The 27,583-nt window shown below is 35.9% G+C and overlaps 6 protein-coding genes and 1 long non-coding RNA gene across 11 annotated transcripts in view; 3 read left to right on the top strand and 4 right to left on the bottom strand.

The window, feature by feature from the left end:
* The window catches only part of LOC106665659 (venom dipeptidyl peptidase 4), a 201,546-nt gene extending 196,172 nt beyond the window's left edge, over positions 1–5,374 (top strand). For 3 of the 4 annotated variants that reach the window (XM_014392247.2, XM_014392246.2, XM_014392244.2), the window contains exons 3-16: positions 25–119; positions 205–279; positions 346–398; positions 473–678; positions 750–919; positions 987–1,093; positions 1,311–1,434; positions 1,495–1,721; positions 1,778–2,003; positions 3,828–4,015; positions 4,080–4,274; positions 4,335–4,495; positions 4,560–4,771; positions 4,835–5,374. In XM_014392247.2, coding sequence (XP_014247733.1) covers positions 25–119; positions 205–279; positions 346–398; positions 473–678; positions 750–919; positions 987–1,093; positions 1,311–1,434; positions 1,495–1,721; positions 1,778–2,003; positions 3,828–4,015; positions 4,080–4,274; positions 4,335–4,495; positions 4,560–4,771; positions 4,835–4,942 — 2,147 coding nt within the window. In that variant the 3' untranslated portion in view covers positions 4,943–5,374. The remainder of the gene's footprint in view (positions 1–24; positions 120–204; positions 280–345; positions 399–472; positions 679–749; positions 920–986; positions 1,094–1,310; positions 1,435–1,494; positions 1,722–1,777; positions 2,004–3,827; positions 4,016–4,079; positions 4,275–4,334; positions 4,496–4,559; positions 4,772–4,834) is intronic. The other variant, XM_014392245.2, reaches the window with a different exon arrangement.
* Positions 5,375–7,238: 1,864 nt separating this feature from the next.
* On the bottom strand, positions 7,239–9,894 carry LOC106665777 (enhancer of yellow 2 transcription factor). Its single transcript, XM_014392481.1, has 4 exons — positions 9,814–9,894; positions 7,754–7,829; positions 7,540–7,676; positions 7,239–7,480 (listed from the first exon to the last, which is right to left on the bottom strand). The coding sequence occupies exons 2-4, from the start codon at positions 7,822–7,824 to the stop codon at positions 7,386–7,388; spliced, it is 303 nt and encodes a 100-aa protein (XP_014247967.1). The 5' UTR covers positions 7,825–7,829; positions 9,814–9,894; the 3' UTR covers positions 7,239–7,385.
* Positions 9,838–13,083, top strand: LOC106665776. Of its 2 annotated transcripts, none has more exons than XM_014392480.2 (3): positions 9,838–9,927; positions 12,238–12,601; positions 12,668–13,083. In XM_014392480.2, exons 1-3 carry the CDS (start codon positions 9,923–9,925, stop codon positions 12,872–12,874), a joined length of 576 nt encoding a protein of 191 aa, XP_014247966.1. In that variant the 5' UTR covers positions 9,838–9,922; the 3' UTR covers positions 12,875–13,083. The 2 variants fall into 2 exon arrangements, with proteins under 2 accessions (XP_014247966.1, XP_014247964.1); XM_014392478.2 differs by lacking the exon at positions 9,838–9,927 and adding an exon at positions 10,384–10,534.
* A 1,542-nt stretch (positions 13,084–14,625) lies between these two features.
* On the bottom strand, positions 14,626–15,045 carry LOC106665738. Its single transcript, XR_001340340.1, has 2 exons — positions 14,954–15,045; positions 14,626–14,723 (listed from the first exon to the last, which is right to left on the bottom strand). It is a non-coding gene; the product is annotated as an uncharacterized LOC106665738 (long non-coding RNA).
* A 2,791-nt stretch (positions 15,046–17,836) lies between these two features.
* Positions 17,837–18,831, bottom strand: LOC106665737 (phospholipid phosphatase 1-like). Its single transcript, XM_014392408.1, has one exon. The coding sequence runs from the start codon at positions 18,775–18,777 to the stop codon at positions 17,878–17,880; it is 900 nt and encodes a 299-aa protein (XP_014247894.1). The 5' UTR covers positions 18,778–18,831; the 3' UTR covers positions 17,837–17,877.
* On the bottom strand, positions 18,779–19,871 carry LOC106665588 (putative phosphatidate phosphatase). The gene has a single exon (XM_014392085.2). The coding sequence runs from the start codon at positions 19,780–19,782 to the stop codon at positions 18,901–18,903; it is 882 nt and encodes a 293-aa protein (XP_014247571.2). The 5' UTR covers positions 19,783–19,871; the 3' UTR covers positions 18,779–18,900.
* Positions 19,872–21,885: 2,014 nt separating this feature from the next.
* Positions 21,886–24,797, top strand: LOC106665782 (chromatin complexes subunit BAP18). Its single transcript, XM_014392487.2, has 4 exons — positions 21,886–21,929; positions 21,992–22,083; positions 24,259–24,360; positions 24,477–24,797. Exons 1-4 carry the CDS (start codon positions 21,912–21,914, stop codon positions 24,694–24,696), a joined length of 432 nt encoding a protein of 143 aa, XP_014247973.1. The 5' UTR covers positions 21,886–21,911; the 3' UTR covers positions 24,697–24,797.
* Positions 24,798–27,583: the final 2,786 nt, after the last annotated feature.

Genomic DNA, 27,583 nt, shown 5'->3' with positions numbered 1-27,583 from the left:
TAAAAACTTCATATTCATTTTCAGATTATGAAGTGCTGTATAAGTCGATGAACGGAGATATCATGATCTACAATGCGATGTCGAACAAGTCGAGAGTGCTCCTCGGGAGAGATGTTGGTGTAATGACTCTTTTAAAACTTTATTCTTTTTTTAAAAAAAAGAGTTGCTTTTTTTTAAGACTTATTTTTCTGTATTTGTTTGCAGGTTGTATCAACTTCATTTAGCTATGAATTATCTGCTGATCGTAATTACCTTCTTCTCGGATACAACTACCAAAAGGTATGAAGTTTTTCTTTTTAAATAACATTTGACCTTTTTGTAAACTTATCTTTTTTTTCCTTGCAGATGTATCGCTACACCTATCTGGCATTTTACAACTTTGTCGAACTCGATACAATGTAAGTTGTCACAATATTTTATTTATTTATTTGTATTCTTTTATTTTTTATTTATTTAATTATATATTTTGTAGGAAAAAATGGCCTTTGACTGACATGACTGGAGATGAGATTCCAGTTCAGCTTGTGACTTGGGCTCCGATTGGCAACGCTTTTGTCTACGTTTACATGAATGATATTTACTACAAGCCATCTGCAAAACAGCAGCAAGAATTCAGAATAACCAGAACAGGACGCCCCGGAAGTATTTACAATGGTGTTCCAGATTGGGTGTATGAAGGTAATTATTCAACTTTAATCAAATATAATGTAAATATTTGCTATTGCTATTAAATCAAAAAATGTTTTCAGAGGAAATATTTAATTCAAATAAGGCCTTGTGGTTCTCTCCTGATGGAAATTACCTAGCCTATGCTACATTTAACGACAGCCGTACGCCCGTTATGAATATCCCTTACTACGGCCTTCCTGGAGATTTACGCTACCAGTACATGCAAGCTATCAATATTCGCTACCCAAAGGTACTCTTTTTGATAATTTTTCAAATTTATTTTTTAAATGTTTGCTCGAACTATTTTATTTTTTCAGACTGGAAGACCGAATCCCACGACAGCCCTTAGTTTGACTGACCTAGCTCATTTACAGGTTCATAAAACGATAAAAGAATATGACTTGCCCGCACGCGCAACTTTAAAGTAAGTGGTAAAGGGTGAAACAAACTTTTATTGAAATGTCACTTTATTACTTAAGACAAAAGTGTAATTAAATTTTATGAGTTGTATATAAGGCATACTTCATAATCAATTACATTAATTAAAGAAATGTATATTCAAATGAAAAGCAGCATTTTTAATAGTTTTATATTGCCATTTTTAAACATTAAAACTTTGTTTTTATATTTTTTTTATATAGAGAAGCAGTGCTTTATAAAGTTAATTGGGCAGGGCCTTCAAACCTTATCTATATATGGATGAACCGGATACAGAATGAAGCTGAAATTTTTCAGTATTCTACAACCACTGCACAATTAAGACAGGTATTTTAAGTCAGTGTAATAAATATCTTAACAACAAGTTAATTAAAATGTGTATTTTAGCTGATGGGGCTGCAAGAGAAGCACGGTTGGGTGATCATAGACGAGCCTAAATTTTCTCCTAATTTCACTCAAATGGCAATGATAGTTTCCTTCGATCAAGGCAACGATTCGGGTAAATACAGGCACCTTGCCCTTGTAGACCTCAATGACCCGAATCCGCTTCCAATCGCTCTTACTTCTGGCAAATTTGTCGTCACCGAGATCGCTGCGTTCGATAAGGCACACATGTAAGAAGTTTATTTCATAATAATTATTACGAGAAATAATGATTTTTTTTATGTAGTTATTTCATGTCCAATGCAAACGGCCATCCTGGAGAGTTAAGAGTTTTCAGAGTACCAGCTACAACTGAAAATGCCCCGCACAAACTTGAATGCATTTCCTGTGCCCACGATCAAACCGACATGGGACAATGTCTGTACTCTGGAGCGACATTTAGCAAAAGGGCTTCTTATTACGTCCTCTCTTGTGCTGGACCTGTTGTGCCAGAGATAAACATATATAAAAAGGTAAAAAATCAGTTTTTCTATTTTAAACAGGCGCCAATGCTCTAAGTGCTTATCGCTAAGTGATAGGAGAACATTAACCATTTTTTTGAATGGAAGGAAGGTAAGGTTGAAAAAATTTAAAAAAATAAAACCAAAGAGAAAATTTATTGGAGCATCTTAATATAGTAACACCAGTCTGACTGGGGATGAGATTATTTACAAGAGGACTTATCCTCATTTTCCAGGATCTTCTTCCTTCATCTTCCTGGATTGTCAACTCTATTTGACCTGTTGCAATGACTAGATCCTTCCTGGTTATCCTCGACTGAGTGTGGCTGCTTGACTGACTCCTCCACTTGGCCGTGGCTTCTATTGACCCTTCTTATTCAAAGAATTCACTAATTTCATGGTGCTCTTGACCAATTAATACATTACAATTAATTAAGGTTTTTAGTTGAGATGAAAAAAAAGTCAATGGCACGAGCGGGATTCGAACCCATGATCTTCGGCTAGATACGCCGCTGCTCTACCAATTGAGCTATCGTGACCTCGATCCACTCGGACATCAACTTCCTATCTCAACCCCACCTTATGAGTTTTCCCTCCTTTTTGCCATTTTTCAACTAATGCTCTTCGTGGCCATTTCATTTGTCGTTGAGAATCCAATCCAATTACACAACATTTGAAAAATTGCAAAAAGGAGGGAAAATTCAATAGGTGGGGTTGAGATGGGAAGTTAGTGTCCGAGTGGATCGATATCACGATAGCTCAAGTGGTAGAGCAGCGGTGTATCTAGCCGAAGATCGTGGGTTCGAATCCCGCTCGTGCCATGGACTTTTTTTCATCTCAACTAAAAGCCGTAATTAATTGTAACTTATTCAAAGAGTTCTCGTGTTGACTGGTCCCTTGAATTGACTGAGTCCTTGGATCGACTGTGGCTGCAGTTGAGTGTAATTTAAATGAGTCCCTAACTCCAGCTGAGTCCTCCTGGCTCTGGATGATCGAGTCTGTCCTCCTATCAACTGCTTCCAAGACAATTGACTCTATTTGAATCATCTTGGTGCTGGACAGTCGACGCCATATCTCAGCCACTGCCTTTGACTGACCCTGTGAACCATTGACTGACTGACGGTGCATTTCAAATCATCCCTTTTTATACCAGTTCCCCAACCAGGGATATACCTGTAACCCAATTTACAACTATTCCTAAGTTATGCTTGGGATTGACCTACACTATTAATAAGTAAATTCACTAATTTCGTGGTCCGCTTGACCAATTAATATATTACAATTAATTAAGGTTTTTAGTTCAGATAAAAAAGTCAATGGCACGAGCGGGATTCGAACCCACGCTCTTCGGCTTGATACGCCGCTGCTCTACCACTTGAGCTATCGTGACCTCGATCCCCTCGGACACCAACTTCCCATCTCAACTCCACCTTTTGAACCTTTTTATCTCAACTAAAAACCTTATTAATTTATATATTAATTGGTCAAGTGGACCACGACAATAGTGAATTTAATGATTTAAAATGAAGTATAATTCACTAAAGCTCTCCGTGGCCATTTCATTTGTCATCGAGAATCCAATCTGATTACACGACATTTGAAAAATGGCAAAAAGGAGGGAAAATTCAAAAGGTGCAGTTGAGATGGGAAGTTGGTATCCGAGTGGATCGAGGTCACAATAGCTCAAATGGTAGAGCAGCGGCGTATCTAACCGAAGATCGTGGGTTCGAATCCCGCTCGTGCCATTGACTTTTTTATCCCAACTAAAAACCTTAATTAATTGTAACTATTAATAAGAGTTTATTTTAGGATGATTATTGTTTTTTGTTTTTATAGACTGGAGAGCATGTAATGACATGGAATTCAAATGAAAGGCTAAAGAAAAAGCTCAGCAAGGTCCTCACCCCTGAAAAGAAATACATGGAATACGAAGTTGCGCCAGGGATGAAAGCGCAGATTCAGTTGTCCATTCCTCCATTCGCTGATCTGTCTGGCGCCATTAAATACCCGTTACTTGTCCATGTGTAAGCAGATTGTAATAATTATACATCAAGTTACCGTTTATTTAATATATTTATTTCTCCTTAGTTACGGTGGGCCGGATTCAAATGCCGTGTTTAAAAGGTTCAGTGTCGACTGGGACACATACATTACAGTCAATAAGTCAATAATCTATGCAAGAATTGATGGTCGAGGTTCAGGGTTAAAAGGAGACAAAGTCACATTTGCCAACTACAGGCAGCTCGGTACATATGAAGTTCAGGACCAAATCAACATTACAAGGTATGTTAGTTACAAAAATATTATCAATTAACCATAATTGAAAATGAAAATTTTTGTTAGATACTTGACTGAGAAGCTTCCATATATCGATCCAGCAAGGACAGCAATTTGGGGATGGAGTTACGGTGGCTATGTGGCTGCCATGGCTCTAGTCCAAGATAGTAGAGATGTATTCAAATGTGGCATATCAGTTGCACCAGTTACCGATTGGTTCCTTTACGGTATTATATTTAAATTGCTTTTAATTTATTTAATTGACAATTATAACTGTTTTTTTTCCTCTAGATACTATGTACACTGAAAGATTCATGGGTCTGCCCTCTGCTGATGACAATCTTAGAGGTTATGAGAAGGCGTCTCTCTTCAACAAAGTGGACAACTTCAGAAAGAAGAAATTCATGCTCATACATGGAACTTTGGATGATAACGTCCACTACCAGCACTCAATGATGCTTGCCAAAACGTTGGAATTGAAGGACATATTATTTGAACAACAGGTAAATTACATTCTTTGATTTAAAGTAAAATAACTTAGATCTTAATTTAATTTTTTTACACAGAGTTATCCCGATGAAACTCACAGCCTTAGCGATGTCAGGCCCCATCTTTACCACTCGATGGAACATTTCTTGAACCAGTGCTTCAAACTGAATAACAACTTTCTATAGAAACCAACGATGTATGAAAAATTACAAAGACAAAATAATTACAAGAAAAGAAAATGTTTACGTGTATATTTAGCTTTTGATGTGATCTGAGAAAATGGGAGACTTATCGTTTGTATTATAAACAATTTAAATGATCTAGTTCATTCAAGCACACCACTTCTGTATAAATCGTGTGGAGTCGAGTTTTCTTTCAAAATATCAAGCATTGTAAATAGTTACTTTCAATTATTTTTGTGTGATAAAACGTTGTACATTATTTTATAAATTTTGTATAAAAATTGTTAAATTTTTAAGTATTGTTTGTTTTTAATTGTAATTAAATATTTTGTAAATAACAGAAAATCTCCACAATTTTATTTGCGCCACCTTTTAAAACAAGGGGTGCCCCAGACTGGTAAATTTGGCAGAAATAAAGAATACATTATTGTTTTTTCCTTTTCACTTTTTTACCTTGAAACAAACAAAACATTCTTAAAATTTTCAGGCAATATTTTATATTTAATTACTAGGACTACCACTATTAAACTGAAGATTAACTATTCATCGAGCGACATGAGATTATGCATATTGTTATGCAAATTGATCAATAATTGACAAAGTGCTAAATTAATTTATTGATGAGATTAATCAATATTTGGTATATCTCCAATTCTAAATCTGATTTACCCCTGTAATATATTATGATACAGCTGGGGATCAACTCAAGAATTAGTTAATATGATCCGATCCAAAGTTACAGCTTAAAAAATATAAAAAGCTTTCTCCTCTAATTTTTAAAAATTAGTATTAATTACACAAGTTTTTAAATGAGACCTCATGATTATATATCAACAAAAATAGCTTAATAAATAAATAGAATAACTGTAACTTTCTTTAAAAACAAAATATTTATTTCCATCTGGATAAAAAAATATACTGTGTAATTTTTATCATACATATTTACAATACATTGACACAGTAAATGTCTTGTGGGGAGTTAACAACCTTTATCGTTTTCACAACATTATTCAAGGGCTAATCTTGGCGGGGAGGTCCCGAGGCTAGCTTTAATCGTCTTACAGGATTATAGGGATGGGATGGATACTAATGGGGCTAATGGATTGGGGTGAGTGAAAATTTTATCGTGTCACTTGGAAAATTTGGTGGTGATTAATTTATTTATAAAGGGTATTTTGAGGTTTGGTATTGGACACGTAAAAGCGTTGACTATGATTCTGAGAATTTTGGATTGGAAGGACTGATTCGTTGGATGGCCCTGCAGCCCAACATGTCCAGGTATGCAGACAGATGTTTTTTCCGAGATTCTACAATTAAACATATCTTTCGAACAAAAGTCGAGAGGAACCACCAAGAATTTTTCCCAAGGATGTGCCAGGTTGCTTGTAGCTTAGCTGGCACTGCAATGTATCACAGTGAAATTTATAAGGGCCAGTCAAAGCCCTTCCACACGCCACTAAAGGGAGGAGGAAGGAGACTTCCACTGGAAGAGGCCTGTTGGGTTTGCGCTGGACTAGAGGAGACATGTTTGAATTTTTTTTTTTTTGTGAAAAAGCAGACCATTTTCATCGAGCGAGAATCATCACGCAAGTTTTTTTCATTTTAATTTGTTTTTCACAGAAAAGGATTTCTTTATCATTTAGTTTACAACAAAGAGTCAAATTTTTCATTTGTTTAATCAACAAAAAGTCTGTCTTGTAGTTTGTTTATTTAATTTTATTATTATTAATAATAATAATAATAAATCAATATAAGAATTGTTTCCGTTATTTAAAAAAAAAATAGTAATAATATTTAGTCAAGTAAGAATGTTTCTGTATTTTAATATAAAAAAGTAATAATAATAATCAATCAGTTTCCTTTACAAAATTCTGAAATTGTTAATTCCAAACTGACGACCTTAATTTCAAGTTTTGTTAATATTTCAACATAAGAATTGTTTCCGTTCTTCAATTTAAAAAAAATAATAATAGTAATATTTAGTCAATGTAATAATTGTTTCTGTTTTTCAATTTAAAAGAAGATAATAATAATAATCAGTCAATTTCCTTTACAAAATTGTCAAATTGTTAATTCCAAACTGACGACCTTAATTTCTAATTTTGTTAATATCTCAATATATGAATTGTTTCTTTTTTTAATATTCTTTTGTTTATTATTCATTTATTTATCTAAACAAGGAAAAGATCCACTCCCTCAGGGAAGGACCAAACAGTAAGGCAATAAATGCAGGCGTAGAGTCTATGAAGTGTATACTATAATAAATCATTAAAAGGGTTATTCTATTTTATTTAGGTGATCAAAAATAAAACCTCATTTTATTGATTAGTTGATTTAAACTGATATCTCAAATTTAAAGAAAGTAATACATAAATCAAATAAACAGACCTTTTTATAAAGTAAAATACAAATAAATTACAATAATTTCATCAGGCGTTAAAAATTATTACTCTGGGTCTTCGTCGAAATAGCCAGATTTTTCCAAAATAGTCTGTTTTACTCTGTGTAAAAGCTCCAATTTGACAGACGCAGGAACTAGACCTTAAAATATCAACCCATGTAAAATTAATTATTTAAAAAAAAGTGCTGGCTTGAAATACCTCTGCCTTCTTTTCCAACTTCTTCATATAGTTCATTAATATTCTTGTGTGAATTTCGTGTTGCCTGACGACACAGCATGTAGATTTCGTCAACCCAACCGCATTCATAAAGCCTTGACCGTAGCAAGTCCTTAAACCTTTAATAAAATTAGAATTAGACTACTGTTTTTGTTCTTAAATGTGGAAATGACAAATATTGTAAGTTTGTAAGTACCTGTCATACTCTCCTGTAGCTTTAAGTACAACGAGCTGCTCAGATCCTGGTTCAAACGTCAATCCTGACATGTTGGCTGCAAAATTTTTTGTGTTAATTTCGTATTTGCAATCAAAAGAACTCAGGCAGGAAATTTTCAATCAATTTTCAAAGTTAATTTTCTATTAACCAAGAAATGATTTGTGAAATATATTTAGAGGATTGTGAGCTGATGGACCTGTAGCTTTATCATCTGGTCTACAAACTAAAAATAATTGTTTAATCAAAAGCCCAGGGGGGTCAGGGTCATAATATTATTAGACGGCAGATAAAGTCAGCATGATGTTGCCAGGAGACTTTGTAGATTGACAATAAAGGTTCTTCAGTGCTTGAAACTGGGCTTCACACGGGAAGACCAGAACAGGGTAAATTTAGGTCTACAGATGATAGAGATGATAGATTCATCCTTCATCAGGTTCTACGAAACAGCAGCATTATGGGAAATGAGATAAAGAATCTGATAAGGCAAGTCCTAAATGTTTAAATTTCCTCAAAGTCTGTAAGAGGAAACTCAATGAGAATAACTTGAGGGCCCGGTACCCGGCTCATGGACCTCTTTTACTGCAGCTAAGAAAATGTCCAAGTTACAATTCATGTGAATTGGATGCTGGAACATATGGGACAAGTTCTCTTAGATGAGGTGAGAGTTTTAAAGAAATTTTCAGATGGGGTAATTTCATATGTAGGTGCTCAGAAGGTAGGTGCACCCCATGCTGTATGGTTCCTCAGGTGACATTCCATGGTGAATGATGTTCTGGGGTGGCATTTCCTTGGATCCTGCACTGAATCAGTTGTTTTGCCACGAAGATCCTTAATTTCACATAGGTACGTACTAACAAGGCACAGTCAAAGATTCTTGCAGGATAATGTCACGCTTTATAGACATATTGGTCTCATGCCAGCACAACGTCCAGTTTTGAACCAAATCGAACACATTTGGGACCAACTTAAGCAACCGACAAGTATGACAGGTCCTAAACACCTAAGAAGAGTTGGAAATGGCTTCTTCATGAATGTGAAAGAATTCCTCAGGATTTTATCAGAAATCTTATCCAAGAAATGCAAAGGCGTTTAATGGGCATGGTTCATTCAGAGATGGAAATACTCGATACTAAAGGGTTTAATTATTCAGAAGTCTGGTGTGATGTAGGTTTCAGAGAAGCATTTTCTTTAACGTGCCAACGTTTCTATACCGACTTCCTTCGCACCCCTTCAAAATCCAACATATATAAACATAAAACAGCAATATCTCACTGGCACTCTCAACACTGGCCACTCAAGAACAACACACTCAAGAATGGCACAATTACACAGAAGACAATCACTTTGAGTGAGTAGAAATACTTTGATTGAAAATAAAAAATATATTTTTTGCATTGTATAAATTTTTTTTTTACACATCCGACATGTAATTGTTAAATTTAAACAATGTTTGTAAATCCCAGGTCCTGAAGATGATCTCAATAAAGATCGAAATGTTGGAACAATAAAGAAAATGTTTTTCTGAAACCTACGTCACACCAGACCGCATATTTCTGAATAATTATCGATTAACGGTCACTAACCACCATACAAATAATTGTTTATTTTAGAATTAGGCAAACGTTGTCTATTTAAATATCTTATTTTTATAACCAAACTTATTTCTGAAATGCAAAATATGAATAAATCTAAAATACATTAAAATCTAAGGGTGGTGTGTTTATTTTGTCCATTAATGTACATAGATTTTCAACAATGAGAGCTTATGCCTTATACTAAAAAACACTATTTTTTACTGATTTAATCTAAAGAGAAAATTTTGTTTTTTGTCTTAAAATCAGGGTTGATTTATAGTAAAATATAGTTTATGTGAATGATTCATCAACTTTCAAAGTATACAGTTTCTACATAAAAATCGTTTTCTTGTTTAAAATAAAAAATTATATTTGATATATTTAAGCCTATTTCTATTTATTGTAATTTACGGTGGGCAGAGAAATTGTCCATTGTTAATTTAACTATTTGTTTATTAAAATTACCTTTTGGTGTAGTCAATTAACAGACAGTTCACTTGTTTGTTGACAAATAGGAAGAATTCATGTGAGAGGTTATAGTGACTGTTATCCAAAACTGATAAGAATTCAAGAAATGAGGTACGTTCAAAAATCAAAATAAATGAAAAATCTGTCAAAAAATAATGTTGAACCGAGGTGAAAACCTAAGCAAATTGTTCTTAAATATATGAAAATAAAAATAATATCAATTATATTTTGTAGAATTACAAACTGAATCTGTTTAGATTGTCGAGTAAACATACATATTAGAAACAAATAGAAAAAAAAAGAAAAGATATGGGAAAAATTATGATTGACAAGGTTTTAATATAGAAAATGGACAATTAACTATGATCATAATGATTAATAACAAAATATCTATTATAGACCGAATTTTTATATCTCATTCTTGAATACAAATCTCTAACAATAATTATTTTGTAAAATCCTCTATTGAAAAATATTAAAGAATAAAATGGTGCAGAATAGTCTTCTATCATCCTCATATTTTTCTTCTTTTTTTGCATTTATCCATTGACTTAGAATTATCAAGTCTTGTTAGCTCATGTCTGATAGTTCTAGTCAAAATACACAAGATTAAGAACTAGTGATAAGTGACAATGTTCAAAACAAGTTTGGCTTTCAGATGGTTCAGCATGTTATTTATATTCTTTTTACTTCAAATCGGCACCTCATGGGTGTTCTGGTAAGTTGTAGCGTCAATTTATTTCTACAAAAAAAATTAAAATTTGCTTTTTGTTCATTTGTGAACTGGTAAGATAGATAAAATTATTGTTACTGGGAACTTACTTCCTCTCTGGAACGAGGTATGGTCTTGAAGAAAAAATGAAATTCCGTTGTTACCGCCAAGCTTTTGACTTATTTTAAGGTATCTTTGCCCTGATCATCTTAAACAATCTTAAATAGGTCTACAGATTGACATATTTAACTTTTTTTACAGGGATCTAAAATTTTCTTGAAGACTGACTCAGTTCTCATATTGCCAAAGACTGTCCGATCTATTTCAGATCCAGGTGGCATCGATAACTTCAATCGCAAAGTTAACTCAACAATTATTCTCATTATGCGAGCGGAACGACAGTTATGATCATTCCTACGCCTTCTGTCATGAAAGGCCGTTCACTGTTCTTATATCGAAAAAACCCAAGGACATTACCAAACAGATTTCTCCTGCCAAACGTAAATTGGCTGAGCCCGGGACCGTGAGTCGGCTGACTCTACATCGGTTGAAGTAGGCTGACTCTGGTGCAGCAGTTGGTATGCCTATAGCCAAGTCGGCTATGTTAGGCGAGTTCGAGGGTAACTCTGAGAGTACCCTTGCCATCGTCGTAGGTGCTTTATTAGTAATATGCGAGAACTCGTCTGAGGGTTGTTGGTGAGAGCTCTTCGGGTAGACAAGTCTGAAGCCAGTGGGGCAGTGCCGCAGTGGCCATGCTTATATACGTACTGGCTCTGCTCTGATTCGCTGCAAAGTGGAGGGCAAGACTATTCCAGAACCGGTAGTGAAATCTAACGGGTACCGTGGTAACTAAAGGTGGTCACCACAATAACAATTTCTTAGATGCCAGGGTATAAAGGAAATCTGAGTAATGAACAAGCAGACGAATTGGCCAGAGAATGAATAGTAAGACAATATATAGGCTCAGAACCTACAATTGGGTATCAAGATAAAAACTTAGATTCGTCTACCTCTCAATAAACATCGTAAATCCTCACCAAAACTGGCATGCACAATGCTGCAGTGTGATAGGGCAAAACTGGCAGGCGGAGTGACTGGCACCACACAACCAAACTTCATCACTATATTCAAGGATGACCTCATTTGTAGGTTATGCAGTGAGAAGTAAGAACTGACACACATATCTTTGACAGTGAAGCAACTGTAGATAATTTACAATACCAAAAGGTTACGGAAAACTAGCCGTAGTAATACAGTGAATGACCTCCTTCTTAAAGTAAGATTAGAGTCAATTGAATTGAATAAACTAGATAAAGTACAGTAAGTCACAAGTATGCAGTGTTTAGGGAACACCTACTTAGAACCCTCACTAATCACTATTTTTGAGCAGTCGTTTTGGTTTTGTATCAGCCGTTGCTTACTAGTTTTTTAATTATATGCTGTAGCCATTTTTGAGTGCCATGCTTTCTATTGTGCAGCAGTTCGTGCTCATTGTCTTGTGGTACTATTTTTAGTATGTCCGAATTTGGCTGATATTTTAGGGCTTCGAATGTCCGTTGCTGTTGATATACTTCTTCGTGCAATACTTAAATCAAGGACTGTTGTCTTAAGTTTTGTGCAAGTTCAGGTCTGTTAGTATGTCGTCTATGTTGTTGATGTGTAATATGGTAAGTATGCCATGAACTTACATGTATCGTTTGTTATTTCAGCGAGGAAAACTGTATAGCTGAAAGACAAGAGAAAAAGGTGCTTTTTGACTTTACGACGATCCCTTCCCTGTCTGGGTGGAGCGAACTTTCAGATACGGTGAGGGAAGTAGGCAAGTCCAAAGCGGCATTCCAGATCCAAAAGACCCTTCAGTTCCAAAGGGCGATATTTTTCACACTGTTGAACCCGCAGCCGAACGGCGCGGGCTTTGCCGGCTTCAGGACCGACGTCCAGTTGGACTTGTCGAACTTCACAGCATTGGCCGTCAAGCACAGGGCCCAGGGGCAGAACTTCTTCTACAAAGTGTGCCTAAGGCACCGCGGTCTCAACAGGGAGCCACACGTCTCCTATGAGCAGATATTTGAGGTATGAAAAATTTTGTTAAATCTAAAACATAAGGAAATTTCTAAAATAAGACGAATTTCTGTCTAGGCCAACAAGGAATTTGGCTACACCTTTCTACCATTCTCGAATTTCTTGCCTTTCTACAGAGGGAAGAAACAGGATCCGACCAAAGTCGGCTTCCTCGACACGGCCAATATCACCAATTTTGAGTTTCAAATTTTTGGTGGGGTTTACCTACCTCTTAAACAGTCAGGAGCATCCTCACTAGAAATAGATACAGTCGAGGCTGTTTGATTTTATTTCAATACAAACCGATGTAGTCTCAATTTTACAAATATTAAAACTTTTTTAAAAATACTATTAACAATTCAATAGTAGATTCTATTTTTATAACTTTTTTAAAGGCTAAAAATATCAAAGGTTATCATCGCCTTTGCACTACCAGTGGTTTATTGGAAATTATGGAAATTTATGAAAAAAGAGATTTTTCATTTTTAGACTTTCGAAGACTTGATCATTTTTTCCTGTACATTCCCTTAACATTTCTTTTGTAGTCCAAGGGATTTTGGGGTAATGAACCCACCTCAGAAAAGGGAGGGCGCGCAATTATGTGAAATACGACATGGGTCCCTGGACACTCGGGGCGTAAGGCAACGAAAATGTTGACATGTTGGCCAAAAACCCTCTGTGGCTTAGCATGCTGCCGCAAAAGAGGATACATCTTAAAATGACTCCTTAATGAGTCCAAAACCTGGTGGAACAATACCACAGGTATGACGCACGCGAAGAGATTCATAGAAGGACCATCCGCAAAACTTACAAAAGAATTACTGGAAGGCAACCGCAACCGAACCAGGATTCTGGTTGGAGTCCTGCCAGAGCACTGCCACTTAAGAAAGCACATGCATCTGATGGGAGTACAGACAGAAGAACACTGTGCAGATACTGCCAGGAAGAGGAGGAGACTGCAAAACACATCTATGTTTCTGTGAAGGTCTATGTAGGTGCAGGTTCTTGCTACTAGGACAAGAAAAACCACAAGCAAGATTCTACATTAAGGAGCCGCTGGGCAAGCTTTGGAGGCTGATTAATAATCTGAAGCTGGCCAGTGAGCTATAAATGACAAGGGAGCACAATTCAGGTCGAGGTGCAGAAGGCCTTGTAGCCGCCTCTCTTATCACTCTCCCTATCACTATGTGTAATACGTCTAATTGATCACCACAAAGGCATGTTGGTGGTATAGATTTTTCCATGAGGTGCCTGAGGGTCATATTTGAGTGCCCTATACGTAATCGACATAGTACCTCATCATGCCTGAAAGTTTGGAAGGATGTTTCCCAAGGTTTAACTGTCTCTTTTATGTTTCGTAATTTGCTAGAAGTGGTTTGTTTCCACTGATTTTCCCAATTTTCAATTAATTTAAGTTTGAAAGCAGACTTTCTATCTTCAGGATTTATTAAAACTGAGATGATGGGATTATTCTGTGCAGCTTTTGCTGCGTTGTCAGCTAGCTAATTTCCCTTAATCCCGACATGACTTGAAACAGAACTCCAAATGAAGGAAACATAAGAGCCGTTCAGAGATATTTGTTTTAAGTTATGCCAAATGTTCTGAACTAATGGATTTTGGGAGTACGGTTTCTGAATTGTTTGAAGTGCACTATAAGAATCAGAACATTTAATTATTAAAAAAAATCTAGCCTTTAGTGCCTAAATTCACGATCAAATTGAGCGCCATTAAAAAAATCAGCTGCTAATTGGAACGTCGCGTTGGCGGAGGTATCAGCGGGTTCACTTTGGCAATTCATGTCGAGAGACGTGGTTGTAGAAGTCCTTTTACCTGATGATGAGCTAAAAGGCTCGAAATCCGGACGTTGCAAAACAACTTACTGTGAGTAGGAACTATCGGGAAATAAATTGTCAGGATGATGACGAAAACGACTTAAATAACCCATTAAAATTAAAGAACTTGAATACACTATCTACTGCTAAAGGCTCCTCTCCAGGGCTTGATTAGATTCATATATGATAAAAAAAATTACCAAAAGTTGTCAAAATTCATTTACTTCATTTATATAATAGAATATTTCTAGAACAAGAATTCCACAATCCTGGAGAAGCTGAAATCATTCCCATGTTAAAACCTGGAAAAAATGAAATGTCAACTCATAGTTATCACCAATGTCACTAACAGCGGTCTCTCTATGGTTCTGGAAAGAATTATAAACCGGAGGTTGGTATGGTTTTAGATTATATTTTTATAACTGAAAGCTTCTAAACTAAATGTGTGTTTAAAGTTTATCTCAAGCAAAAACAAGGGACAGGAGTGGACCAAGACCGCTTCTAGTAACGTGTCACTGTATGCTCCACTTACTTCTTTGGATTCTTTCTTTTTACGTACAAGCAAACAGCACGTAATGCAAGTGATCGTCATTTTTGGGAGGAAGTGGATTTGCCGGATGAATGGTTTTGCACGTTTAAATATAAAAATGATCGGATTTGAAACTCTAGCGGGTTTGATGAATGATGGTTTAGTTTGATTAAAAAATACTAAATACTAAAAAAATATTTTTTAAGGGATCCTCGAGCAAAGAAACCAGCCTTACATCTGTGTACCTTTTAATGCTGGTTTGATTGTTTAATAAATACAGATGGTATTTCTTGTGTTCTTTCAATTGGAGATTTCCTACGTTTTAGCAAAAGTTCGATTAGAAAGAAATAAAATAAATACAATCATCGGCTTGAACGTTTCTTAGTTAAGCATGAAATCTGTAATATTTCTATGGTTGATAACATTTAGAGCTTATCTGTGTAGTGTGGATTATGCATACTTGGCCCACGTCACCTTTAAGAAGAACGGTTCCTTGCACTGCGGAGGCAGTATCGTCAATGAGAAATATATCTTGACATCGTGCTACTGTGTCGGATATTTTGACAATCGAAAGTTCATCACGTACAACCAGTACATCTTTGTGGTGTCGGTAAACATGGAAGAACACGAATCCCAGAAGAGCATCGTTGAAGACATGTTTCCATTCGAGAAGTGCACCATGCTTCAATACGGGGTGTACGTGAACGACCTAGGAGCTTATAAACTGATGAAGCCTCTCATGCTCAAAAGTAAAAAATGGGCTATGACACCTCCTCCCATGCGTTACCGCAAAAGGGAAAAGTCATTTATCGGTTTGATCGACGAAAGTGTTTCTTGCCGTATCTTCACAACGAACGGGAACGAAGTGTATCCGATCAAGACCTCGCTCTTGCCGAGGTACTCTTGCGCCGCCGGGATCTGCAATGATGCGAACAACAACGACCTCTTGTGCAGGTACCTGACCGAACCGACGAAAAGCCACTTGAGGTGTTCCAAGACGAAGAACGACTGCTTGGCGTTTTCAGGTAGTCCACTCGTCTGCAACGGTATCGTCTGGGGTATCAGCTCATTTTGTTTAGGGAAATATCATTTTTTCGCTCCCTTCGACACATGCTACACGTTTTATATGGACTTATTGTCAAATAGTTCACGTAAGCTTTTCACTGGCAGGTATTCATTGTTCTTTTTGATTTTTGTAATTAATAAAAGCATATGAAAAACATACCGATTTGTTGATGATATAATCTAACTAAATCGTTATTATTATTAATGTACCTACTTGATGCAACACAAACCTCAGTGTAATGTAGATTATACCACCCTGGTTGCTTCCAAACCCTGATTTGAGTTTAGACTTTACCAAATAACGCAAACCGGACAGTCATATATTTACGAATAAGTCCAAAAATGATGTAGGTGAAGCACTCCCGTGCAATAACCGAAATTACAAGTTTACCCTAGCATTATTATGTAGCAGCTTTACTACCGACGTAGTAGCAATAACACACTGCATAAATATTTTAGTCCCGCTTTACAAAACACAGAATCCTCCATCACAGAACGGATCCAAAACGGCAAAAGGAGAAGTGGATAAAATATCGAGGGGCCATCTCACAGTGAGCTTATGGTAAGAGAACCCTTACCAAAACTGACAAACTCGCTGATTGCTTAGTCACTGAGAGTTAGTTAGGGAGGGCAAAGCTCAGATAGGACTATATACCGGTCACTGGCATCCGGGAAAACATCTACATAATATTGATTATGAATGATGATCCCATTTGTAAGTTTTGCAATGAGGAGAAAGAAACTGCCTCCCATATCACCTTCGAATGCGAAGCAACGGCTCAATGGAGACAACCTGGATACAGAAAATAATTTTCAGCAACAACACTCAATGACTAATACTTATTACGGGACTAGAAAAAGTACAATAAGCCAGAAGGATGCAGTGCTTGAGGAACACAATAACCCTACTTCGTAGTATCTATCCATCATCATGACCCCACTTTACAATATGCTCACCATTCGTACTGATTCGTTGTCAGTATAAGTGGCATTTAAACACTTTTTCTCCCACCTTCCAATGAACGACATCTATTCCAAAATCGTGGATTTAAAGACATTTTTATGGGGGTTCCTGGACACTACGGAATATCAGGAAATGAAATGGCTGATCTTCTAGCAATACAGTCAATATCTAATAGTAGAGGAGTAAAAACACTAAATTCAGACGTGATGGCCTGCTTTAAACTAAAATCCTGGCAACTGTGGCAGGATGAACGACAGGACCTCGAGTATCAAACTCAGGGAAGTTAAAGAAAGTGTGCAACCTTCTCAACCATCAGGGGATCGAAACATGACGAGGCTATCATTGCTAGGCTCACACATTCGTTCTTCATGCCAGGGGGACCTTCCTAGTTGTGGTACTTGTTGTGGTAGAGGTGAGCGTAAAACACCAATTGACGAATTGCAGACAATATGAGAATGCCAGAAGATACTATAATATTTCGAACCAGATCGGAGTTGGTGACGAACCATCCTGGGATAGATAAGTTTTGGAGTTTCTAAGAGCTACAAATTTGATATCTAGAACATAAAATAGAATAGGAAAGGTAGGGACTGGAATCAGTAGTCCGGAGGTTGTGAGGTGTTGGTAGGAAGCGGTCTTGGTGCCCGTCGGCTGGTGGTAGGTACTCCGCCCATCGGTTTGTGTTGTGTGCTCTTGGATCCTTGGGCTATTGTGAAAACCTTCGTTTTTCTGCTTCCCAAGGTATAGGCTGCTTCTGAGCTTCAGTTTATTATTATTTTTAGGCGGATAATAACCCGGCGTTTGTGCCTTTTTATTAAAAAAAAAAAATTATTAACAGCTGTGATAAAAAAGAAATGTGATTTTTCAAAGCATCAATTTTATTGTGTTTGTATTTTTCTTATAAATCATCAATATAGACTGTTACCGGTGAAGTTTTTCTATTAAAGTAATCCATTAACCATCCGAATATCCCTCCAATGGTCATTCCGACGTACACATCGCTCTTGTGGTTTCTGTAGAAGCGCACTTCAGAGAAACTCGCCCAAACGGCTAATTCCATGAGCAGAAGTTGTACAAGCCGTTTAAATAAGATGGTCTCCCTGTAAGTTATTTTTTGTTCCATATACAGACACAGAAAACACATGGATTGTATGGACATGACGGAATGTTCCGAAGGGAAGGACAACCTCGCCAGTTTTACGTCTTCTTTTCTTCCCAGGCATACAGGTTGGAAAGAGAAAAAAGATGAATTTGCCGAGGTGCAATGTTTCCCCATATCAGGTTTGCAGACTTCCAAAAAATCCGGCCTCATCCTCCCGCTGCATATCTGCACGATGCAGATCAGCGCTTGAGCCGCGAACATACCAAAAAGAAAAATAATTTCCGTGTTGTACATCTTGGTCAGGCACGTTTGGGGGCCGTAGAAAGAACCGCTTGAGCCATAATGGATCAGATCTATAATCGAAATTATAACTGCGGGCAGCATTATAAAGAGGAAGCACATCTGGAGGTAGTCGTATCTTCCTTTTTTCCCTACGATAGGATACTTAATCGAAAAATCGTCACAAACGATTTCACGTTCTACCGGGTCGAACATACCGTAAATAAAGGTGCTCAAGAGAAAAGCTAGAACCACCGAGACAGCTTCGAGAAAAATTTGAAGTATAACTTTCAGAAGAACAAGTCGTTTTATATCATAGTTAACCAGCCCGCATTTTTTTAATAAACCGATGATACAATTTTTGAAACAATCACAAAGCCTAGAAGCGGATGGAAACTGTTCTGTATCGTCGTCCATAACTGTTTTCAGTTCGAGTTCGTATTTTGTCTCATTACAAACACGATAAATTCAAATGTGATTTTCTATTGTCGCTGACATCTGTTATTCGAGGGCAAACAAAAGAAACATTTGTTTCAGATATTAATCTTTAAAAACAGATAGTTCCTCTAACGGGTCGTGGAATAACAACAACTTTATAGGCCATCGTCTCTCCAAATTATGACGTGTTTTATCCATGACAAAAGCAAAGATCGTCCCGATTATGTTCCCGGCCAAAATGTCACTCCAGTGGTTCCTGTTCGTATGCAGTGGCATGAAAATGATGACTATAGCTGCTATGGCGAATAGGCATTGTAAGACCCGTTTCAGAATGCCCGCTTCTTTATTTTTCATCTTTGTCTCAACATAATAACATAAATAGACCGCTACGTATGTTGATATTGTGGAATGCACCGAGGGAAAAGACGTCATGGCGTTTTTCATTTTTATGAGATCTTTACCTGAGCAATCGCTCTGTTCGAAGTAGGCCCTTTTTTTGGACGAGTCGCCATCGCACCCGTTTTTCGGCTGGCAGACCTCGAAGAAGTGAGGCCTCAAACTTCCGACGCACGGTTTCAGAAGAAGGCAGATCGACAACACGCTGACACCACCGAACAGGAACACAATAATGTTGTTGTATATGTTAAAAAAAAGTCTACGCTTCGCGTCTTTGAAAGTCACTTGTCTTGTAAGGAGTATCAGGGACTCGATAACGGGGAAAATCAGCAGTGGAGCAAAAATGAAACCTTTTACCAGCACGTATTCACTTACAATTGCTTCTTTGTATGAATACGTCAAAGTAGAATCCGCACAGAAAACGACCGTTTCGAATATTGGGAATACTTTGAAAAACATCCAACATGTGCCCATTACTGCGCTCAAGGAGAAAATGTCGAGGAGCACTTTAACAATTAAACTAATGTGTTTTTTCACACTTTTTGCTAGAAACATCACTATTATACTTAAAATGTTAAGAAGATACATCTATGTATGTGATAAAAACAAAAAACACACATAAGCATATGGTAATTATACATGTTTGAACACTGTTTTTAAAAATAATTAATTACACATTATATATCACCAAAACCTTATTTTCTCTTTTTAACCCAATTTTAAATTTTTTTGTAGAAATGAGTAAAATTTGTAGATAGATAGATACACTTTATTTACAAAATGAAAAAATTTAGAGTTAAAAATAAAAAACAGTATTATTATGGCATGGTATTAAAACCGTCAGCCAGAGTTCGGAGTGATTACTATCCCAAGAATATGCATAATTATATAATTATAAGAAAAGGAGAATTTAAAATATCACCTTCAGAGGTTACAATTATTTACTGGTATTCCACTACTTTCGTGGTCCGCTTGACCAATTAATACATGACAATTAATTAAGGTTTTTAGTTGAGATGAAAAAAAGTTAATGGCACGAGAGGGATTCGAACCCACGACCTTTGACTAGATACGCCGCTGCTCTACCACCTGAGCTATCGTGACCTCGATCCACTCGGACTTCAACTCCCCATCTCAAACTCATAAGGTGNAACCATTTTCATTTATATTTTCCATTAATTATTCAACTTTTAAATTTACTATTCGACTTTTCCATTCATCATCAATAATTTTCATTTTTACTTTTCCATTAATTATTCAGCTTTTACCAGTTTAATTTAAACTTTTTAATATAATAGTCGACTTTTTTCACTTACTCGTCAATTATTTGACTTCATTCATCGTCAATTATTTTCATTTTGACTTTTCCGTTGAATGTTCAACTTTTACCAGTTTAATTTCAACTTCTCCATTAATTATTCAACTTTTTTTTACTTAGTATTCATTTATCATCAATCATTTTCATTTTAATTTCAACTTCTCCATTAATTATTCAACTTTTTTTTACTTAGTATTCATTTATCATCAATCATTTTCATTTTAATTTCAACTTCTCCATTAATTATTCAACTTTTACCATTGTAATTTAAACTTTTAAATTTAATATTCAACTTTTTCCTCTTATTATTCATTCATCAATCATTTTCATTTCGACTTTTAAATTTACGAAATTTTAAATTTAATTTTTTTATTTTAAATTTAAATTTTCGAAATTTTAAATTTACTATTCGACTTTTTCCATTTTAATTTTGGCTTTTTCATTTATTATTCGACTTTTACGGTTTTAATTTAAACTTTGAAAATTTATATTCGACTTTTTCTGGTTTTTATATCTCTGTTTTCAATTTAATTTCGACTATCTCGCTCTAGAGGCTATATTTTTCATCCCAACCAAGACCTTACATAACATGAATAATTAATTAATTTAATTTAAACCTTTCAATTTTACTTAAAAGTTTGTTGTTCAATTTTTTTTTAAATTTTTTATTTAACATTAAATGTAAAAGTTAAATATTAAAATGTTGCAAGTTTAAATTGAAATGCAAAAATTTGTAAAAGACAAAATTTTATTAATGTACTTTTCGATGTACATTTTCTATTTATATTATTTTATTGTCAATTTTCAATTTACTTTGTAAACTGTTACTTTTCTACATTTGGTACATATGAAAAAAATGGTGTGTTAAATAAATGAATAACGGAGGGTGCTAAATGTTGCTATATGCCATGATTGGACAGATTTGCACGAATCTGAAGGTAAATAAAACTTTTCAAAAGCGTTTTTTTATTGATAAAGATTATTTTCGAATAGATTAAGTCTGGATTAATTTGTAGAATCGTTCAACAAAGCACTTCACCAAAAGCTGTTCGTGACGTAAACAACCTTGAACCTCTCATTAATTCAAGTACAAGCTTTCTTTAAAACAAAAAAAATAATTATTATTATAATTAATTATTTTTTAAATAATTAATTACAGTTGGAAGGTTAACAAAGCAAGGGTTGTCCGAAAGCTGAAGGACCCAAGGTCAATTCAAGTGGACTGTTATTGTTTATTGACCCCCCGTTGCCGGGCTTCTGTCGCGTTTGGTTTATTGACTTGATGTTTCTTAATTATTTTATTCCTTTAGTTGTACTTTTGTTTGCGTGCCTCGACGCAGATTTATTTGTACGTTTGTAAACCGACACACCTAAACCAGAAACATTCCAACTTGCTAGAATGAATTCAGCGAGCAAGGTAAGTTTCGCCCAAAATCACTTTTACCCCTGTAAACGTCGATAATCAAAGTTGTTTGACAGGTCGGAGAAATTTTTACAGCAGCAGGAGCGGCTTTCAACAAGCTGGCAGAGCTGACGCTGCAACTACATCCAAGCGCAGACTCACCGTCAGGGTACGAAATCGTTTTTGGTCTGTTATATTGACACACCTTGTATGTTTGTTTAGAAGTCTGTTTTGTAGATTAGAATACTTCATTTTTTTTCAAATAAGTTACACGTTAGGACAAAATATTACTAAGGGTTCTACTGCATGGATTTTATTCCAACTGCCGGAGTTGTTTTTAGTTTGTTTGCCGAAAAGATATTGCATTCCATCATAAAATGTAATACATTTTCCCGACTGGGCGAATTTCATAAAGAGCACTTTTCATTGCCCTGCTGCTAGACAACCACATTTAGCATAACACTTGATATCTTATCTTGAACAGGCATCAAAGATCAGATAAATTTAGACCGTCTATGTTTGATTTCCTAAAGTCAAACCATGCCTCTGACAAAGCTGTAAAGAATATCTTTAGTTTAGAGAACACAGCGTAGGGACTCATTATAATGTATTTGGTAAATATGGGCAAAGAGTGTTTTGAAATAAGAGTTCCATTCGCTTATTTATATTCTCTAAGTTGAAAATGCATCGAATACCATATTTTTCTAATTCTACCTTCCAATGTGCGAACCAAGAGAGGTTGGAATTAACAATTACTTTAGGTGTAATATTAACAAACTTAGAATCTGGGGACCTTAAGGTTCTGAGTCTTTTTTTTTTTGTATTCACGTAATTAAAATTTAGAAAGCTCTAGTATAAAAAAAAAGGATATTACTGCTAATTATGCAGTAACCTTTCCAGCAAGGTTTTCCAAATGCCCACTTCATTTACACTGTTGGTGCAAAAAAACAAGGGAGTAGGTGCTGCCATTTCAAGCAAATATAGTGAACACAAATTCAGTTTAACTTCACAGCTGAACTTCTAGAAATTGAAAAATCCCTACAGCTCTATAACCCTAAAAGTAATCATATCATAATCTGTTCCGACTCATTATCCTCTTTAACCTCAATTCAAAATCTCTTTTCCCTAAATCCCATCATTGAAAATGTATTACACTCCCCAAGATGCATACATCCAAAAAATATCCAAGTCACCTTCATGTGGATCCCAGGTCATTGCGACAAACAATTGGCCAAAAAAGCTATAAAAGATAGTACAATTTAACGAAACTATGCCACAAGATTATAAAAACCATATAAAAATACAAATTTGGTCTCTGGAAAAATTACTGGACAGGCATAAGCAATAAATTATCGTAGATAAAAAAAAAAGATGTGAAATCCTGGAAAAGCTCTATACGAGCTGAAAAGAAGAAACAGCCCTTACTAGACTTCGTATTAGCCACACAAGACTGACCCGTGGAATTTAATCTGTAATAGGCCCCCCCGAGTGCCAAAAATGCAAAGTAAGATTAACAATCAAACACTATCTGCGAATGTAGCTTATTTTCAGTAAAAGGACCAAACTTGGTATATCTATAGACATTTTAATTGTCCTTGAAGACAATGCTGACTCCACTTCAAAAGTAATACAGTTCTTGAAAAACACATAACATAGCTTCACTGTCTTTTTCATTTAAATTCCTAACAAAAAAAAAAAAACATTTTAAATTCACCAATTAAATTCCATTAACTTGAGGGGATGGGAGTCGTCCGCTGGTCGAGGGCTTGTTGCCAGGGGTTCGGCGGCGCTCACCTGGCAGGGAGATGGGAGATCCAAGGCAAAATGCCTCGGTTCCCCAAGGGATGTGGACTTTTCTGTAGGCAACACTGTAAATGGTTTTCATCCACATCCCAGACAAAGGGCTCTGTAACGTCTTAAAATATATTAAAAGTACACAAAACAATTAGGAAAGCCCTGGGTCCCCTCTGTTGGCGTCGGTCGGGCCGCCAGCCTCATGCCTGTGCTTGTAAACCTCCCACTTTTCACTCAAAGTTGTAACAGGCTTAATTAACCATTAGGGTTGATAGCCATTAAAAAAAAAAAAAAAAAAAAAAAAAAATACATTTTATTCTAACTTTGCCCTCGTCTTTTCTCATTTAGATGACAAGCCGTTTAATAAAATACAAAGGACAAACATTCAAAAACTAGGCTTAGGGTGACAGTTGTTCATGGGGACTTCTGGCTTGTAAATTGTGCGATTAGCTTTTTTTAACTAAAAATTTGTGATGACTAACATCTTTACAATTTCAAAATTTACATTACTCTAAACGGCGTATAATTATTTTGTCTGTTTTTAAATTAGGGGTAAATGGACTGAGGAAGATATTGATATGCTGCAATCGGCAATAATCAAATTTAACGAAGACCTAAATCTTGTGAGCGAAACCATCAAAAGGAGGACAGTGTAAGTTGATACTTTTTTTTCACCCGTTGTCTTAATATTTAGAAGGTGTGTCAATATGTCAACGAGAAGGAAAATCAGTTGTTTTTTTTTTAAATTGCCGATGTCGCCCGTTTCAGGTCCCAGATAAGGTCGACGTTGAAAAAGAAGGCTTTCGAAGATGCTGGTATACCCGTGAGCAGGCAGTTGGTCACCTCGCAGCCGCAGCAGGGGATGCTAGGCAAGTCGGCTGAAGTTACGCTCAACATGCTCAACGCCCAAGAGACAGAAGTGGACGTCGAGGGAATGCACGAACACGTAAAATTAGAGTTTTCGTCTCACGAAGAGGTCAACACATGAAAAATTTTCTTGTAATTTTGTCAAAGAGTGAAAAATGTAAATACGAACGTTTTTTTGTGCGTGAACTTTTGTGTAAACTTTAATTGTATTTTAACTTAATTTTTGTAATAATAAACATATCTAAACTTATAAAAACTATTTTTTTTTTACCATTATTGTTTCTATTCTTTCAGTGTATATTATAAAATAAATAGCTGAAATTTAATGAGCAACTTTCTTATAGAATTTTATAGAATATTTATTTAAAGGTGTTCTTTGGGTTTATAAAACAATATATTAAGCCCATATAAATTATATAAGTTAGCATATCCTAACTTTGATTGGGGTTTAAATATAATAAAGTATAACAATTGTTTAAACTGTTTTTTTTGTCCTAGAATTATGATGTAGTTTGATTGTTTATGATCGTCCTGTATATCTATCTTTACTGTCTTTAATGATGTCAGGCTTCAAGTATGCCCATTTTGTATGTCGTGGAGCAATTTCCTCTACATGTACTGATATAACTTATAAAAAAAAAAAGATTTAAGAATGACGCCTTTAATATAAGAAAATGTACTAACATTGTTTTGATAAGATGTCTGAAAGAACTTTGACATGTTTGGCATAGTCAGCAGGGTGAAGAATATAACATTTCTGCCTACATGTTAAAAAATCACTCCTATCTCTTATCCAGGTAATTTTGAGTATCCTTTCCCTAATGAGACATTTCCGGTGTTCCTCAAGGCTCTATACTTGGACCCATCCTGTTCCTTGTGTATTCTAAATAATTCACACAATAAACAGCTCTCTGCTATTCCTCTTGGAGGAGATACAATATTAAACAAATTAGACAACACACTTTGCTGCAAAGGCAGTTTCTGCAATTTGGAAAATTAAAATTAATCATAATAAAACATAAGCAATAGTGTTCAAGCATGGAACATTCCAATAAAATCTAAATTGAAGGTGAAACTGTGCCATGGTCTGAATTGGTCAAATATATATATATTTTTTTTTGGCCTTATGATCTTTGCATATTAGCCATGACGAATACTTATATATGTTGTTCAAATTGGGGGTTATCGGGAAAAAAGGACCAGAGGCGACGGTGGGAATTGAACCCACGACCGCGGCGTGAGTCTCTCATGCTAACCACTCGGCTACCGCGGTCCCCCTTGGTCAAATATCTTGGGATAATACATCAAAAACTGTATATTATATAAAAAGTAAATATAAAACTGTATATAAAAATAATATTTTATTTCTCATGTTAAGGATATAGGTGATTAAGGGAAAAGATGCTATTCGCATACTTTTTGACACTGCACTGTTTGCCAGTCCACCGGCCAATAAATTTTTTGCTGTAGGTGGTAGTCAGACCGATGCTCATGTACGACAGACTTGCCTCAAACATTAGAACCGCACAATGTGACAAACATGTTGGAATAAATCATAACCTAACGCAACATAAGGTTAGTACCAGTGATAATATGCTGCCAAATGAGTAACTATAGTTTGGACGAAAGTTATGTGCACAGGAGTATGAACGCCCTCAAATATAATTGTATCTAACCAGCTGGAGGAAAGAGTTGGTAGACTGAAATTCCAATGAACTTTTGCATTTAATGTATATGTATAAATAAAATTTCAGTTTTTATGAAAAGGACGGCTTATCGTATAACCTCTGAGATATACAGGTTGGCTGTTTTATGGTGATTTTGGTCTACCTAACTCCACTTAGCCTGTTAGGTGCATTTTCTCAGTTGGTCAGGTAAATAATCAGCGTGAGGCACCAAGGTTCCTAGCATTTAATTAATATAGTTATACCCAATTGAACAAGCATCACCAAACCACAGGTTCATCGAGAAATTCACAATTCTGAAATGTGTCTGACATACCAAACCATCAAGGATGAGTGTACCAGGAGCCAACTGTAGGTCCATCAACCGTTTTCATCACAATACGCATTTCACTTTTGAGTTACACACTAAATCATTATTTGTGAAAAATAATAAAGTTTTATATCTTATAAACTATCACCAAAACTGTTAACACATTGCTATAATCAGACAGGGTAAAACTCAGGGGTTATAGGCCTATATATCAGTCCACTGCCATCTGATTAAACACCTACCCAATATGAGTATGTTCAATGATGACCTCATTCGTAGGTTATGCAATGAGAAGGAAACTGCCACAGGCATTAACTTCAAATGCAAAGCAACCTCTCAATGCAGAGGTAACCTGATTAGGGACGGTTGGATCCCTAACCATACGTAACCTGGGATACAAAGACAATCCAAGAAAAGAATTGGCAGCAACAACGCACTATGACCTAAAACTTAAAAGAAGGATTGAGTCAATTGCACTGAATTCAGTAATTAGGAAAATAAGACTAGTCTGCATTGCTTGAAGAACACAAAATCCCTATTTCCTATCCAACATCAAACAAAGGACAAAATCTTGGGCAATATGCCACTGTTTCCAAGCGTAGACTGTGGCTATTGAACACTGTGCCAAGGATTTTCTTTTTTTTTCCTTAGGCAATGCCTATTAGTCAGAGATTCAAAAGTTGATAGCGGTTGTCAGCGATTATTTATTTATCGCAGGCTAGTAGTGGGACAGAAGGATGATGGATCATGTCGAAACGTTAATGTACATAAATATTCGTAAATTTTGCCATATACAGCACAGCCTCCTGACATCAGCAGTGTTTTGAGGTTATCCCAAGGAAATTAAAAGGTTAGGTATAGTTAACAGAAGAATAGCCATCTACTCGGCCAGCCTGGTGGTACTGAGGGCACTTACCACATTGGTAGTAAAGTTTGTCATTTGGGATTACATTAGGGGGGCAGGTAGAGGAGAAAACAAAAACTACCAGGGCACAGGGGCAATGAAGAGTCTG

The sequence above is a fragment of the Cimex lectularius genome, unplaced genomic scaffold, assembly GCF_000648675.2.
Source record: "Cimex lectularius strain Harlan isolate CLEC.00 unplaced genomic scaffold, Clec_2.1 scaffold83, whole genome shotgun sequence".
Classification (NCBI taxonomy): Eukaryota; Metazoa; Arthropoda; class Insecta; order Hemiptera; family Cimicidae; genus Cimex; species Cimex lectularius.
Note: the sequence above shows the minus strand (reverse complement) of the source record. Positions and strands in the feature narration are given on the sequence as shown.

Bases quoted from the DNA above. Each gene is read 5' to 3' on its own strand.
- LOC106665777 (XM_014392481.1), bottom strand. From the start codon at position 7,824: ATGTCAGGATTGACGTTTGAACCAGGATCTGAGCAGCTCGTTGTACTT. The intron at 7,677-7,753 runs GTACTTACAAAC...ATTTTATTAAAG, and splicing joins GCTACAGGAGAGTATGACAG to GTTTAAGGACTTGCTACGGT. The intron at 7,481-7,539 runs GTATTTCAAGCC...TGATATTTTAAG, and splicing joins AGTTGGAAAAGAAGGCAGAG to GTCTAGTTCCTGCGTCTGTC.
- LOC106665776 (XM_014392478.2), top strand. From the start codon at position 10,449: ATGTTCAAAACAAGTTTGGCTTTCAGATGGTTCAGCATGTTATTTATA. The intron at 10,535-12,237 runs GTAAGTTGTAGC...TTGTTATTTCAG, and splicing joins GGCACCTCATGGGTGTTCTG to CGAGGAAAACTGTATAGCTG. The intron at 12,602-12,667 runs GTATGAAAAATT...ATTTCTGTCTAG, and splicing joins CCTATGAGCAGATATTTGAG to GCCAACAAGGAATTTGGCTA.
- LOC106665737 (XM_014392408.1), bottom strand. From the start codon at position 18,777: ATGGACGACGATACAGAACAGTTTCCATCCGCTTCTAGGCTTTGTGAT.
- LOC106665588 (XM_014392085.2), bottom strand. From the start codon at position 19,782: ATGTATCTTCTTAACATTTTAAGTATAATAGTGATGTTTCTAGCAAAA.
- LOC106665782 (XM_014392487.2), top strand. The intron at 22,084-24,258 runs GTACGAAATCGT...TTTTTAAATTAG, and splicing joins AGCGCAGACTCACCGTCAGG to GGGTAAATGGACTGAGGAAG. The intron at 24,361-24,476 runs GTAAGTTGATAC...CGCCCGTTTCAG, and splicing joins ACCATCAAAAGGAGGACAGT to GTCCCAGATAAGGTCGACGT.